Source organism: Neofelis nebulosa, chromosome 15, assembly GCF_028018385.1.
Source record: "Neofelis nebulosa isolate mNeoNeb1 chromosome 15, mNeoNeb1.pri, whole genome shotgun sequence".
Taxonomy (NCBI): Eukaryota; Metazoa; Chordata; class Mammalia; order Carnivora; family Felidae; genus Neofelis; species Neofelis nebulosa.
Window position 1 is genome coordinate 36,978,094 of NC_080796.1, and position 17,012 is coordinate 36,995,105.

The following is a 17,012-nucleotide window of genomic DNA, read 5'->3' on the forward strand; positions in this document are numbered from 1 at the left end:
AGGCTCAGGGGAACCTAGCCCTGTATCCCCACTAGAAGCAATTGTTCGGTATTCACTATTACCGCGTTGGCAGTAACTTTATAGAACATTAACAATCACAAATGATGGCAATCAACTATACTTATACTGAGGAAAAATGTTTTTCAAGTACATCCGATTCCCTTATTAACATACAAGAGAACAACAAAAAAGCCTTCCCAAAAATTTACTCCACTCACTGCTCTCCCAACGAGCCTACAATTGCAGTAACCTTTCCCCCCTCCGCACTTTATTCTTCCTTCTTCCTCAGTTTCCCTCTCCCTATTCTTCCTTCTTCCTCAGTTTCCCTCTCCCTCTCCCCCACTTTATTCTTCCTTCCTTCCTCAGTTTCTCTTTTCCTCTCCCTCCTTCTCCCCCTCTCCCTTTCAGAAGGGTCTCCACTTAAAGAATGTTTTCCAATCATCTAGAGTCCTATACTAATATTGAGAGACACGACACACACACACACACACACACACACACACACACACACACACACACACTTAAAAGTGAGCCCTGAGGATGTGTTCCAAAATTAACTGCAAAAATCCTTGGTATCACAGTTCTACGGTACACTGTTCCCCACCTGGGGCGTCCGCCTTTTGAATCTCCCAAGGACATCATAAAAATACGCTAAAATACGTTTTTTTTCTTCTTAGCTCTCACAAAGTCACCACCTCCTACCCTCCCGTAGGCCTACACAGAGCTGTTCGGCTCTTAGTTTAGTTCTTGTTTCTTTAAGACAGAAGTCGGGTTTTTGCCCTATTCCGAAATGGCCGCCCATGCTTCCCTCGCTCTGCGCATGCTACTTGAACGCAATTCGGAGTTGTAATTCGCAGACTTTCGCGGCGCAAGATGGGGACTTGGCGGCCGGCAAGCCCGAACCTCCCAGCATGCCTTGCAGCCCGGCCGGGAGTCCCGACGTCTAGTGATGGGGAGCCCCTGGTGCTTTCGGCCGCCGCATCGGGTGTAGAGGTCGAGCCCCGAGCCTGGGAATTGGACGACCGCAGAGGAGAAAATGGAAGCGTGGCGCTGTGTGAGGAGGGGCTACGGCCGCTGTGTGGTGGGAAGAGGCCGGTCAGTAGGGCTGGGTGGCAGGAGGGAGGAGGGAGGGGCGGGGGCGGGCGGCCCGGGTAAACCCGGGGCGGGGCGGGCTGGGGGGAGGAAGGAGGAGGAAGAGGGTCCGGGCGGCCGTGCCGCCGGGACGAGCCTCCGGAGACCCCGAGGGATAGGTAAACCCGGCGTGGAGCCGGCGGGACGCCTGGCCGACGCGGGCCGGGCCGGGCCCGGGGCGATCGATCGCCCGCAGGGCTAGTGCCTTCCCGACCTGGCTGGGCCTTGGAGCCCCGGCCCACTTTCCCCCAGCCCTGCCCGCGAGCCAGCCCGAACCCCCGCCCCGGTCCCCGGCCTCCTCCCAGGCCTCAGCACCCGCCGGGAGCTGAGCGTCCGCGGGGAGGCCGCCGGTCCGCAGTAGGTCCCGGGGCGGCCTGACCCGGAGAGGCGCGCGCATCGCACGCACGCCCGGGGTTTTGCTGTTTGCGATGTTAGTGCCTCTCTCTCAAACTTGAGTCATTTGTGTACCAGCCTTTACGATTATTACCGAATTATCGTTCCACACTTGTGTTTACTGCATTTTTCTTGAAATTGACTCATTTTTTTGAAAAAGCACTTAAGTAGTGCTGCCTATATTAGCATCGCCCCAAGCAGTACCCATGAAATCTTGGGTTTGATGTACTGATTATGGGTTTTTTCCTAATAAATACTTAGATGTGAAAAATCGAAAAGTTTGTGTACCGTATGAAACGGACTGGTATACCGCACCTGGGAAACAGCACTGTATTAATTATTATATATTATGGGGATCCGGTTTTAATCTCCTATAGTCCGGGCTTGATGACAATTCAGTTCAACAGTGTTTTCCTGAGTACCAGCTGTGTGCCAGGCACTGTGCTAGGCACTTGGGAAGAGGCCAGGATTAAAATGAGTAAGAAAGATCTGGCCTTGAAGGAGCTTATCGTCTTAAGAGCAAAAGACGTCTCTATAAGTAACTACAAATATGAAGAATAAGTTTTGCAGCCACGAGTATTATATGGCAACATGGTAGCTTATTAGCATGGACCGAGCGCCCAAATCTCTATGGCTTTCAGAGTTGTCACAAAGCAGAGTAGCATGCCCATGTCATGCCTTTAAAGATTTCCAATTAAGTTGAATTTAGAGAACAATTGGAGAATGCAAAAGTTTATAAAAAATTATATAGAACAGCAAAAGTATATGATAAAAATTTTAAATGCCTTTAAAATGAACATATAAAAGTTAAAGAAACAGCAAATACTATTTAAACTAAGTTTCTTTGGTGGTAGAAGTGAACATTGTTAACACTGTCTTGGAAGTGTGCCTTTAATGAATTCTAGGAAAGGATAGAAGTCCTCTGAATCCAAAACTTTTGCCAGATTAGTATCGTAAGAAGATGGTGTTTGAGTTGTGTTGTTTCTTAAGAGTGCCTGAGAACAAATTATTCAAGTTAATGATAACACTACTTTGGCGATGTTTTGGATGATCGGTATATTGGTTGGAATGTTGGTGAATCATTAATGAGGAAGCTCTATCCCATTTCATTTCCCTCAAGGAGAAGCATGCCATGAAAAAAAAAAAAAGATGGAAAAATAAATTATCCACGTGCTGATTAGCAAGAGAGGTAGTTTGGTGAAGTTGTGATAGGTTTTTGTTTTCTTAGCTATACAAATGTTTGGAAAATGTAATCTTGGTTAAAAACAACTGTTCAGAAGCCTGTTTTTACTACAAACCCAAGTTGGAGGAGAGATTGGCTTTAATTGTAGTCAGCTCATCTATTCCATAGTGATTTAACTCTTATGTTTGCTGTGGATTGTATTTATCCAGAGTTTATTAGATACTAGAAGGCTATTCTGAAAACCAGTTTGATGGTTAATCTCTCAGTTGAACTGAGGACTTTTTGAAGTGTATGTGGTGTTTTGGGAGCCTGGTGGAGTCTATGTTAAGTATTTAGAATACCATTCATAGGTGTTGAAGGACAGCTTTGAGGTATTGCTACTAATAATTAAATCATGGCTGCTTTTGCCTGTCCTTCATAGATCTTGAAGATTTTTTTTTCAGATTCACATATATATATAATATAATTATATTATATAATATATATACATATATATATATTTTTTATTTTTTTTAGAGACAGCACATGAGCAGGGGAGAGGGGCAGAGGGAGAGGGAAAGAGAGAGGGAGAGAGAGAATCTTAAGCAGGCTCCATGCTCAGCTCAGAGTTCTACAAGGGGCTCGATCCCACCACCATGAGATCATGACCTGAGCCAAAATCAAGAGACAGATGCTTAACCAACTCAGCCACCCTAGAAGCCAAAGTTTAAATATCAGGCATTATCTTGCCTTGAGGAGACAGATTTGGATTTAATGTGCTGTAGCTGAACAAAAAGTGGTACCTCAAGGAGTGTATTTATTTCTTTTAGATACCCCATGTTTCCCCATCACCAGAAGAGTCTGGGCAGAGATTGGACTACACCGTGGGAGAATCTGCAAAGGTGTTGCTGGAACAGACATATTTCTAGTTGTATGAGGTGGCCTGGACATTATTCTCGTGCTCCTTACCCATACTTCAGTAGTAGGCATTTTTCACTACATTGGAGACCACCTTGTTTGTTTGAGTCTAGAACTCCGTTTCAGTACTGGAACTGGAGACCTGACAGCCTGAGCCACAGCTCTTTGATTCATCTCTCTAGTTACATCATGAACTCTGAGGGAGATGAGCCTTCATCAAAACGAAGAAAACACCAAGGTAAAGGTGACGTTTATCTTGGTGGAGAAATAGATGTAAGCCATAGAAGGAAACTTTCCTATCTGATAATCCTTAAAACCTCCTCCGGGTTTTGGAGGGGTTTAGTATTTGTTTTCAACCCATAGTTTTCTATTAGGAAAAAGGAAATTATTTTTTTAAATGACGTCTTGATTTATATCTATTTTTATCTTTTGTGTATTTCTGACAGTAAAAATACAGGAAACTATATATAAAGAGAGAGGGAGAGAGACAGAGAGAGGGGGAGAATGAGGTTGGGAAAGAATGTAGGACTAGATTAAAACATTAAGTTTAAGAATAATTATCAAATCCACTGATTTAAAAACAGGTCCTTAGACTTTCTAGAAATTGGTGTATGTTCTTGGGAGTCCACAGATCTATAAAAAAATTAAATTTCAGGTTTTTATTATTTGCTTATTTACTTTAAAGATTTTATTTTTAAGTAATCTCCACACCCAACATAGGACTCGACCTCACAACCCTGAGATCAAGAGTCGCACGTTCCACTGACTGACCCAGCCAGGTGCCCCTCATGTTTTTATTTTTAATGCTAACTTTTTAATGTAAGACCAAAGGATATTCTTAAAGACACACAATCATTAATTGAAAGATATTTTCTTACAGAGTAAGATTTTAGCTTACTCGATGTATTTATTGTACTGAGGTTTACACATATAATCTTGAGTCTGTGGGATGTCTTATCTTTTAATAAGGGAACCACATCTTTTTCAGCTTTGAGAATGAGTTTTTTCTAAATATGTTGATTATTTCTAGATTTGTCAGATTGTTTACAATTCACTAGACTCGCTCTGTGCTGCCAGCCCTGCCTCCTCCCCCAAAGTATGTATGAATTATCTAAGTGGAACTTGGAGTTGTCTTTCTTACTGGGCTATGTTTTCGGTGAAGATAATTCCTCTGGAGATATTTGAAAATAGACCGTATAAGTGTTTCTGTGTAGAGAGCTGACATAAGTTTGTCAAAGGAAGACGTACAGAGTTAGTCTCACTTGGAAGTCAGAGCTCGAAGGTTAGCTAGACGATTAATTAGTGCTCTTTTAAATAGAAATTCTACTACACATTTGAGTAGAAATTGTAAACACCGAAAGTGAAAATCTGTTTGTATAATATTTAACCACAGCATGTGTTCATAAACCAATATTCTTTTGAATGAACGAAAGATGTGTTGTAGAGGCATTAAAGTTAGGTTCCTAAGAACAGTCAATCCATAGCCTGTAAATCTAGGGCTGTATGATGACATGAGATGGCTTTTCATTCATGTATTCGTTGTTGATCAGGTCAGCACACTGCTCTCTTGCTTACCCTTTGTAAATCTGGTGTGCTCCCAGGTGGAGCTGTGGCTTACTGACATAAGCATGGGCTCAGGAACCACTCCCTGCTCTTATTCTGTCCCACCACTAATTGTGTCAACTTGGACAGGTTATGGAGCCTCTTTGCTCCTTGGTTTCCAAGTGTAAAATAATGCCTACTTTGAAAGCCTGTTGAGGATGAAATGAGACATATCAAAGTGCCTAATACACTGTTGGCTTCATAGTAGGTACTCAGAAAATCGTGGTGGTGGTGTTTTCCCTTTAATGAATGGGGGATGACATTTACATACTGATAAACTTTGATTGCGACCTGACTCTTTATATGTCCATTCTTCCTAGGTATTGTGAATAAGGAAAATGCTCTTCGTTAAGCCATATTTGTGACTTCCGATAATTCACTAATACTTTTCAATCAAGAGAACAGCCTTCTAACTTGCCTATCACTTTAAAGTGGTATTTGAAGGAATTGTGTGACACAATTATGACTTTTTAATTAGGCGCCCTAAAAACCTGATCAGGCCTATTGCTTACTTTCTTTGATTCATCTGTCTTCTCTGCTGTGATCACCTTGTTCCTCCTGACATGGAAGGTATATAAGCTTTTGTAGTGTGACTGTATGTTGTGAAGTAGATGAAGGCCAAAGACTGTCCTCTCTCAGTCATCTTCCGATTGTCTTCCATGGAACCCTAGCTCTCAAACACATTTCTGTATGTTTATTAAAAGCAAGTGTGGTCAGGAGAAAATATGTATTTACCCCATCAGCCAGCCCCAGTCTATTAGGGATTGATGGTCATGACACGAAAAGTAATGCCAAAGAGTTATACAAGCTTGAGAAGGTTGAAAGCCACTCTTGAATTAGATAATCTGATGGTTTCAGTTACTTCAGAAATGGAACTGCAAGAAGAGTTGGCTTACAAACACTTGCCAGGACTATACAATTCTCAGTGCATCTCTGTGCCCTTACATATACATATTTTATAGGAAAATATGAACACCTTTTTTAGACCTTCATTTTTCATATCTTAATATGATGGTGGCTCCAGGGTAGGGCTGTAACTTTGTGATGGTGGCTTGCATTTTGTTTGCATGACTAGAGCCCTTTGCATCTCGTATACATACAAAGACTATGATTTGTGGCTAAAAACCATCAACAGACAGTCCCCAATTTACGAATGAATTGTGTTCTAGATAATTAGTTCTTGAGAATCAGTTGTGGATCATCAGTTTCCGTTTTCCCCATACAAACTATGTTACAAATCTCAGGGTAATTCTGTGGAGTCAGTACAATTAGGTGTAGTTCTGGGCCTTCGCAGGTAGGATTCTCTTTATTCAGTGAAGGATAGGGAAGAATATGGTTTCCATCCCTTTCCTGGGTATAGGACAAGTTGTAGGCTAAGTTCTGTAATCCTTGAAGACTTTTGTTGAGTTTGGTTTTCTTTCCTTCCACCTTTTTTTTCTTTACCCTTCTCAGGCGCTTAGTACCTTCATGGTATCGTATGTCTCCCAGCACCCTGTTCCACCCAGACCTCACTATTCATAAAAATTATCTTCCTCTTCGAGCCTCTGGTCAAAATCTCTATTCCCTCCATGCAGCAGACATTAAACATGTTTACCAGAGGATATTTAAAAATTTTTGTACTTTATTGGCATTTCTACAGAGTTTATTGATACTTTGATTGTAAATATATCATCATTGTAGACGATTTAGAAAAATCATCCACAGTCCTTCCACTCAGAAATAACCGCTCTTAAAAATACTGGTGTGTTTCCTTTTGGTCTTTTTTTCCCCTATGTATAGAATATTTTTCCTCAGTTTAATTTTTAATTAGTGAATCCTAGGTATTGTAATCCAGTGAAGCGAAAACCTTCATGTAGGACAAGGAAGATGTTCTAGGACTGAGGTTTTTCATGTAATTTTAATCATGCTTGAAAGTCCATCTCCAAACCTGTTTTCCCAAGTTCTTCCCTTTGTTTTCCCCTTCTGTTGAGCTCATGGAATCTCTAAAACTTCCACATTTTTCTTCATGGTTTCCATGGCAGTAAGAGTATCCTCCTTAATGGTGGGGTGAGAGAGACAAGGTCAAAGGGGTGTATGTACATTCGCGTGTGTGTGCAGGTCGTTTCTAAGTCGAGGACTACCTATAGTTGAAAAATCTCGTGCTGTCTGATTCTCCTCTCGTATTGTGTCTCTGCAGAATGTAAACTATCACAATTCCTGGTCGCTCACTGCATGCTGGGCTCTTCAGCCAGCCCTTACCATTTACTAGCATTCTGCACCCGTGTTCTCTCTAACTTTTGCTTTGGTGTGCATTAAAAAGAATTCTTGTGTTCATTCCGTTTGCATCATTCCACTAAATACTGCTTCCACATGTTGGCATCATACACCCTTCATTCATGTCTAAACCAGAATTCTGAGATGAGTTCTTGCTAGAACTTAATCATTTGATGATCTTATCTTACTCATAGGAAATAAAATATAGTGCAAAATCATCTTATTGAACAGTCAACTGTGACATTCAAATACAGTTGACCTTTGAACAATACACAAACTGCATAGGTCCACTTACACGTGTGCTTTTCTGATAAGTATGATACAGCACTGTAAATGTATTTTCTCTTCTTTATGATTTTCTTAATAAGGGTTTCTTTTCTCTAGCTTACTTGATTGTAAGAATACAGTATGTGATACATATAACATACAAATTACGTGCTAATCTACTATTTATGTTACCAGTAAGACTTCCAGTCAACGGTAAGCTATTACTAGTTAAGTTTTGGGGGAGTCAGAAGGTTTATGCAGATGCTTTTGAGGTGCTTTTGGCCCCCCCTCCCCCCGCATTGTTCAAGGGTCAACTGTATATTGTTATGGTTATGAAGTTGCTGAGCTTATCTGGCAGAGCCACTTGTTAACCTTAAGTAAGTGAGAAACTAGGACCCCTGTTCAGTCTTAGCTTTATTAACACACTCTCAAGTCTCCAAAATGACTTGCCAGATCCTTTTAAACTTGTTTCGTACCTGTTGGTCAGTCGTCATATCATTTTACTGCCTTTGTAATCGATTTGATGACAACTTCCAGTTACTTAGTGCTATGTTGCCATTTCCTAGGGGAAAACGTTCTGCTCATTGCCTGTAGGAGTTTTTAAAAGGCAAGAAAAAACTGACATACAGGAAAATTTATGGTTTGTTTTTCATTAACTCTTTATATGTTGTTCAATATATTTTAACAGGCACAATACAACGGCATTGGGAATATATATGTAACCATAATAAAGACAAGACGAAGATCCTAGGAGACAAAAATGTTGACCCCAAATGTGAAGACAGCGATAACAAGTTTGACTTCTCAGTGATGTCCTATAATATACTTTCACAAGATTTATTGGAAGACAATTCACACCTCTATAGACACTGCCGGCAGCCAGTTTTACACTGGAGTTTTAGGTTTCCCAATATTTTGAAAGAAATTAAACACTTTGATGCAGATGTAAGTGCAGAATATCATCAAAATTCTTCACATAAAAGTTCACTTGTGTACTGAATGGTTTTATCCCTTTCGTTTGTGGTATGAGAAGGTTTTAAATACAGTGATGGAACAGTTTTTAACAACGTAACATGACTTCCAAAGAGTCGTTTGCTAATGGTTGTTGGTATAAATAATCACTAAAGTTTCAAAAAAGATCCAAAAAGTTCTACTTATCTGTCAGTTTTGAGACAGGGACTGGCAGTATATGAAGTATTTATTTAGTAACGGTTTCCTTTGACTTGAAATGTGAATCATTCTTGTAAAAATCTAGATGATGGCATTCAAAGAAATGACCTCCGGAAAGTACTAGAAGGACATCGTACTAAGGAACATTTTAATTCAAGAAGGACTTAGTACAAAGGAACATTTTAATTCAAGAAAAAGACTCCAACATGTAAATTAAAAAGATTTCTTTTGGGAAATACAAGTTTCAGATAGTAAGAGAGAGAGCTTCGTGTATTTAAAGGCCACGGTTTGGGGGACTGATCAAATTTGGAAACGTTAATTTGATAGTTAAAAAGAAGAAAAGGATTATGTCTTTTATTTCAAGTTTCATTAGGTGTTTAGAATTTTAAAAGCCTGTTTTTAAAGATGAAAGCACCAGAAAGTTCCTATTTGGTCTCTGTTTTAATTCACACCATGTTTTTCTTCCAAGGTACTTTGTTTGCAAGAAGTTCAAGAAGATCATTATGGAGCAGAAATCAGACCCAGTTTGGAATCTTTGGGTACAATGTAACTTTTATTTTAGCCAGATTTATTTTGGAAGATTTGCGTGCTGTGAAAGCATAACTTGCTAACAAAGATGTGTGGTATATTGGGCAAAAAAATCTTAATTTTGAAAAAACTTAATATCCATTTCAAAAAGTCAGGAAGAGATTGCGGTATTTCAAGTGGACACTTTTGTGTTCATATAGCATTTTAATTCAAACAGAAAAGCATGTGAGAATCTCTTATTAGCTTCCTTTCCAGTAGTTGCTCTACCCACAGCTAGACCTCTCAGATTCCAAGTTCTGTATCAGAGATCATTCTGTCTGATTAGCTAATGGGTAGAAGCTAATAAACCTACTTGATAAGTGAACACTTCTAGAAACAGTGTATCTGTTTGAGAAATGCTGCCTACTTTGCATTCCTTCCTCGGCAAATATTTTTTGAATGCCTACCATATCCTATGCACTGTGGTGGTACAGCAGTGAGCAAATAGATAAAAAGGCTCTGTCCTTGTGGAGCCTACATTCTGGTGGAGGAAGGCTGACAGCAAGTCAAATAAATACCAAAATAGCACGCTAGGTAATGATAATTTTGGAGACAAGCAGGAAAGTAGAATGGGTCAGGTTTCACTCTTAAACAATGATCAGAGAAGGTAGGTAACATTCGAGCAAAGACTTGAAGGAGGTGAAGGAACAAGCCACGCCTGTAGCATTCCAGACAGCGGAAATAGCAAAGCAAAGACCCTGAGGTAGGAGTGCTTCAAGGCAGGTGAGGAGGCAGGTGCGTGTTGAGTGGAACCGGGGAAGAGTTATAGGCAAAAAGGTCAGAGATGTGCCATAGCAGGGGTGGGGAGGGTGGTGGTAGATTATCGTAAGCCCTTATATAGTCTTTGTCACAACTTTTACTAGGATGGAAATGACAGCGTGACAATGCACATTAACATATTGGAGACTAAAGTCCGCAAGTCAAGAGACCCATTCCTAGGACCTAGACCCAGTCCCAAACTTAACATCCTACATTGTTAATGTTTCGCAGGATACACTTTGATAAACGTTGTTCAAAGATATCAGGAGAGCTGTGTTTTGCCATGTGTATGTTTATAGCGGTAGTCCCTTGTGTTAAATTTATTCCTTTCTTCTAGGTTATCACTGTGAATACAAGATGCGGACAGGAAGGAAACCCGACGGCTGTGCCATTTGCTTCAAACATTCCAAGTTTTCACTCTTATCAGTGAACCCAGTGGAATTCTACCGCCGTGATGTCCCTCTGTTGGACAGAGACAACGTTGGATTAGTGTTACTCCTGCAGCCCAAACTTCCACGTGCTGCCTCTCCTGTGATCTGTGTAGCTAACACACATCTCTTGTATAATCCAAGGCGAGGGGATATTAAGCTGACCCAACTGGCGATGCTTCTGGCAGAGATTTCCAGTGTTGCCCATCAGAAAGACGGCAGCTTCTGCCCTATCGTCATGTGCGGTGACTTTAATTCTGTTCCTGGTTCTCCACTCTATAGTTTTATAAAGGAGGGAAAATTGAATTATGAAGGACTCGCCATCGGAAAGGTAAGTGCTTGCTTCATGGTTAGTAGGAGATGGACGTAGTCTCTGTTCCTGTAGCGTGAGGATCGTTGTCATATGGCTATTGAAAACCTCAGATGACCCAGTACCCTCACTTCACCAAGCTATGATGATTTTCCCAACTACTAATGAGTAATTGTGTTCACTTGGTTGAATTTCAGCTTTCCCATCTATCTGTGGCAACATTCTGCTTGGAGGAATTGGCAGGCAGCAAAATATCCTAAATGGGGGAGAAGAAGAAAAAATAAAAGCATTGACAGACAGTACTTCGTAAAGGGGCAGTTGGCCGGCTCAGTCAGTAGAACATGTGACTCTTGATCTCAGAGTCGTGAGTTCAAGCCACATTGGGTGCGGAGCATACTGAAAGACTAAAACTTTAAAAAAAAAATGCTTCATAAATAAGGAACTATTCATAAGGGGGTGGAACAGAATTTTGAATGCTGGATGTGGACAGTGTAGTTGGCAAAACAGTAATTTAATATTTCTTTAGTATGCACATCTTCCTTTTCATAATGGTAAATATTTTAATTCCTCAGCTGCCTATATCCCATGTTTATCCCATGTTTTTTTCTTCATTGTGCTCTCTGTTGCTTCAGATCATTTATCTCATCTTCAGGATTTTAACCAAAATAAACTCTCCACCACCGAGTTTTCAGTGATGGTTTAAAATTTTGTGAGAGTTGATCTCTCTAAGTATTGTATATAATAGGAGCTCTGTTGCAGGGAGCAAAAACGGGGGTGCAGCATTAGTCTAAAGCTATAGATCATGTAGATGTCCAAATTAGAATCACATGTGTAGGAAAAGATTGCCATTTTTATGTAAACAGTAACTTTTTTCTGAACTATATTTGAATGAGATTTTGTAAAGCACAAATAATCACTTACTATGATAAAGAAAGGGTAATATTTACCATTCTTGGATTTCCTCTTCTTATTTAAGACATAAACTTTTCAATACATAAACTACTTAAAATCTATTCACTTAAGATACCTGTTGAAATTTTGTTTAGGTATCTGGCCAGGAACAGTCTTCACGGGGACAAAGAATTTTATCTATTCCAATTTGGCCCCCAAACCTAGGTATCTCACAGAACTGTGTGTATGAGGTACAGCAGTTACCAAAAGTAGAAAAGACAGGTAAGTGTTTGCAGTATATTTTGCCAGTCTCCTTGATAGTAGTGTTCCCTTTGAAGACCTAAAACTAAATTTTTCAAGGGATGCCATCTCAGGGATGAATATTCATAGATAAAAACATAATGCTTACTTGTTTAATTCTTTGTTAAAGAACTCTAAATTTACCATTTTTAAGTTGACCTTCCAGAATTATCTGCATGAATTACTTGCATGTTGTTTTGGAAATCAGTTTTGCTAATTATGGAGACCATCAAAACATATAGATTCCCGGGTGAAACATTTAACTAGGCATCCTATCTAAACTAGATATATCTTAAATATTGTTCCTAGCCTAAGAGGACTATTCTGTGGCAAACTAGAACAAAAGAGTATATTGATAGTTTAATATATTTCTCTTTGTTCTTACAGATGGTGATCTGACACAGACAGAGCTGGACAAAACAGAGGTCCTAGTGACAGCTGAAAAGTGAGTTCTGAAAAGCCAACAATAGACATTTACTAACTTTAGTTGGGTAAAAAAATCATTTCTCAAAAATCTCTTTGGATAAAAAATGAAAATTATGTTATTCCATGCTGATGAAGAAAACTGGCTCTTGAGTCAAATAGACCTGCGTTCCAGTCCTAACTTTGCTACATTTTAGCTGTGTAATTTTGAGCAAGAAAATTAAGATCTCTGCGATTCAGTTTCCTTACCTATAATCTGGGTAGTTGTGAGGATAGCATGAGATGAAGCATGGAAAGCTTGATGTATGACTCTTACGAGGGGCTTAAGGCAGTGTTATTTAAAGCAAAGAGCCTGTCCCTGCACCTGGGCCAGCTAGTACTCAGAAATTGATCGCTATTACGTGCTTTAACAAAGGTCAAGATCACAGGAAAATACCATGCTTAGCCTCCTTTGACTTACTGGATCTTACAGTTTGTAGGGGAATTGACCCAAAAAAAGGATATACCAGCATAAATAATTATATTTAAATTTTATAAATACTTTATAAAGACATTTACATCTCTTAAACTACAGGAAAGGGTTGTCAAAGGTGGAGGGGGTGAAGATGCCTGGATTACCGGTTATCAAAGATGCATGAATATTTGGGGCTATGGTTGAGAAACAGATGAATATTAATACAACAGGATGGAGATCTTATCTTACCTCTTTGGGAGATTCTTGAAATGTCTTGATTTTATATCGTAGCCCTTTTGTTCATATTTTAATTTTAATGTTTGTTTTAACATTTATATTTAGGGACCAAATTAGAATCACCTCTTACTCATTTTATCTGCTTCTTCTCAGTCTTACTATATTTTGTATACCTTTTTTTGACAAAATCTTCTCTCATATGTAAGAACCTAGTAAGATAGGAAGTAATAGTTTTTGAAATTTTAAAAAAGAATATTTAAAAATTCATGATTAAACCTTTCAAATATAGTAAAAACTTCCCTGAGTAAGATTAATAAAAAGGCTAATATGACTAACAAATATTTGGTTTTGAGTAATTCTAAAATGTTTTTATAACAAAATGGGGTATAAGAAAAGATACTTTTAAGTATCTGTATATAAATATAGTGTGCTTATATGCAGAGCTTATATCTATAAACCAAAAAATTGATAGAGAACAGTTTGCAGGAGGCACATTGTACATTTAATAGTATTGTAAATATAAGTCCTTAGGCATAAAATGTTGCTAAAACTTGAAAGTAAGGGCATTTTGAAACAGTTACCTTTGTTCTTTGACCTTGACCTTTTTTCATTCTTTTAATGTTTATCTTTGAGAGAGAGAGAGCACGGGCAAGGGAAGGGCAGAGAGAGAGGGAGACACAGAATCCGAAGCAGGCTCCAGGCTCTGAGCTGTCAGCACAGAGCCCAACACAGGGCTTGAACTCAGGAACTGTGAAATCATGACCTGAGCTGAAGTTGGATGCTTAACCAACTGAGCCACCCAGGCGCCCCTGACATTGAGCTTTTTAAAAAGCAGGGCAGCATCTTTATATGTGTATCTTAAGCACCTAAGATAGTGCTTAGAACTTAGTAGGTATTTGTTAAATTTTTGTTGAATTTTAGAAAGTTAAAAAAAAAATTTTCCATGATATAAAAGACCTTTAATCTTCAAGATATGTTTATAGGAAATGATTTTTAAACCCTTTATTTAGTACATCACATGTATGTGTAGCATGGGATAAATATAAACCGTTACAGAAGCTGTTTTAAGATGCAGTACAAAATTATCTGATATATCACAGCAAGAATAATCATAGAAAAATATGGCCCTCTGACAATGAAAGTCTGGCGAACTCTACATAACATTCATAAAGGCCACTTTTTCTTAAAAACACAACAGGAGCGCCTGGGTGGCTTAGTTGGTTGAGCATCCAACTCTTGATTGTCGTCTCAGGTAATGATCTCAGGGTCACAGGATCGAGCCGTGCATCAGCTCCATGAGCATGGATCCTGCTTAAGATTGTCTCTCTCTCCCTCTCTCCCTTCCCGCCCCCGAGCCTCTCTCCTGTCTCTCCCCCTCCTCCCTCTTCCTCTGCACCTTTCCCCCATTTGTGTGCTGTCATTAAATTAAATTAAATTTATAACATGGGGCGCCTGGGTGGCGCAGTCGGTTAAGCGTCCGACTTCAGCCAGGTCACGATCTCGCGGTCCGTGAGTTCGAGCCCCGCGTCAGGCTCTGGGCTGATGGCTCGGAGCCTGGAGCCTGTTTCCGATTCTGTGTCTCCCTCTCTCTCTGCCCCTCCCCCGTTCATGCTCTGTCTCTCTCTGTCCCAAAAATAAAAAATGTTGAAAAAAAAAATTAAAAAAAAAAAAAAAATTTATAACAACAAATAACTTATAAATTGTTTTAGAATACATATTAGTAAGTGGGGGCTCTCAAATATGTTACAATTAATAATAAATCACATTTGTATGTTGATTATTGAGCTTTTTCCCTCTGTGTGTCACAGCCTTGTTAGTGGGTTTTGGATATCCCTACATGAATAAATGAATGCCAGATTGTGATATTGTCTCTTTTAAAAAGCTTGTCTGAATGCCTGGTTTTGTCTGGATATTAAGTGAGAAAGTGCTTTAAAAAGGAGGAATTCTAGGAGTGCCTGGTGGCTCAGTCAGTTGAGCCTCCGACGTCAGCTCAGGTCATGATCTCGTGGTCTGTGGATTCAAGTCCCGCATCAGGCTCTGTGCTGACAGCTCAGAGCCTGGAGCCTGCTTCAGATTCTGTGTCTCCTTTCTCTCTCTCTCTCTCTCTCTCTCTCTCTCTCTCTCTCTCTTTCTCTGCCCCTCCCTCATTCACCCTCTGTCTCTCAAAAATAAACATTAAAAATAATAATAAAAATAAATAAATAGGAGGAGTTCTAAAAATCAAAAACTTGATGGATGCTAAACACTTTTTCTTTTCATTTTAGATTATCTTCAAATTTACACCACCATTTCAGCTTGTCATCTGTTTATTCACATTATTTTCCTGACACTGGAATTCCAGAAGTGACCACTTGTCATTCCCGAAGTGCCATAACTGTGGATTATATTTTCTATTCTGCCGAAAAGGAAGACGTTGCTGGGCAGCCAGGTAAAGAATGCGTGTGATCTTACATTGTGCCTGAGAATACAGTAACTAAAACCTCAGGGCTGAGGCTGAGAGGGTCAGCTAAACATCTGGTGAAGTTCTAGACTTAAAAGTTTAAAATATTTTGAAATCAGTAATATATTTGAGTTAATCAGCTAATCACCTGCAAAACACAGAGGCAGTGATGCACCTCAAAGCAAGTTGTTGCCTACGATGTCTGTCCTTAGTGCCTCCTTCCAGTTCCAGTCAGCTTCTTGGTTTTCATTTTATTGGTTTTACTTGCCATAAGTGTACTGTTTTTCTTGTGACAGCAACATCAGATAGTTTTGTACTTAAGTTTTACTGAGACATGCTGCCTTCATTGGAGGACCTTGCCTATACTGCCAGCAATAGATAGTGTTGTCCTGTCGACCCTGGAATACTGGATCTTTCCAGATCGATAAGTCCATTATGTGAATATGTGGTTTCAAAAAGCGAAGGTGATAAAACACTTTTCCTTGTATGATTCAGTGAAAGCAAGGTTTTAAATATTAGCCAAATGATTTGATGTGGAGAAGAAAATGCAGTTTAAAATGACTGGCAGTCAAAAAAATACCATTCAGAAAACTTCGAAAGTCCAAAATGTGGGCAGATGTTTTGTCTTTTCTGATTCCACCCCCCTTTTTTTTTACTACTTTCCTTTTTTCCTTTTTTCTCCTATTTGTGTTTTCCTTCCTACTGAGGATAACTATTAGTAATACTCAGGACTTGGTTTACCCTGCCCACTAGAGCGAGTCTAGGAAATAGTCTTCCTGCTTTGAATTTGTTGTAGGGGTAGTTGTCATGCTGTGTTCACTAGGTGGCGGGAGTGTGCCATGGACCAGCATCTCCAATGATCCTGTTAGAATACGTCCTCTTTCTCTACTGTGGGCACTGACTCTGTGGGACCAAAGTATACTAATTTTTCTTTAATGTTTATTTTTTAGAGAGAATGAGAGAGCATGAGCAGGGAGGGGCAGAGAGAGAATCCCAAGCAGGCTCTGTGCTGCCAGCTGTCAATGCCACCCAACTGGCTGAGCCACCCAGGTGTCCCCAAGGTTTACTAATTTATTCTCTCTCCAGTCACCTTATAAACTTCCTACTCCACCATGGCTGGATCTTTCTGCTTTATACAACTACAGAATAGTTGATGAATGAATTTATGTAGTTGTCAATCCCAAATTACTTCTAACATTATCTTTACACTGATACTTTTTTTAAAGATGACTTGCAGGGGTATCTGGCTGGCTTGGTTGGCAGAGCTTAATCGCAGGATCATGAGTTCAAGCCCCATGTTGGGTATA

At 39.7% G+C, this 17,012-nt stretch overlaps 1 protein-coding gene across 10 annotated transcripts in view; it reads left to right on the forward strand.

The window, feature by feature from the left end:
• Nucleotides 1-894: 894 nt before the first annotated feature.
• The window catches only part of ANGEL2 (angel homolog 2), a 254,102-nt gene continuing 237,984 nt past the window's right edge, over nt 895-17,012 (forward strand). Inside the window, exons 1-8 of one of the 10 annotated variants that reach the window (XM_058700844.1) lie at nt 895-1,095; nt 3,517-3,842; nt 8,415-8,671; nt 9,366-9,435; nt 10,560-10,981; nt 12,007-12,133; nt 12,539-12,596; nt 15,530-15,693. In XM_058700844.1, coding sequence (XP_058556827.1) covers nt 1,037-1,095; nt 3,517-3,842; nt 8,415-8,671; nt 9,366-9,435; nt 10,560-10,981; nt 12,007-12,133; nt 12,539-12,596; nt 15,530-15,693 — 1,483 coding nt within the window. In that variant the 5' untranslated portion in view covers nt 895-1,036. The other 9 variants (XM_058700847.1, XM_058700851.1, XM_058700845.1 and 6 more) reach the window with 9 other exon arrangements.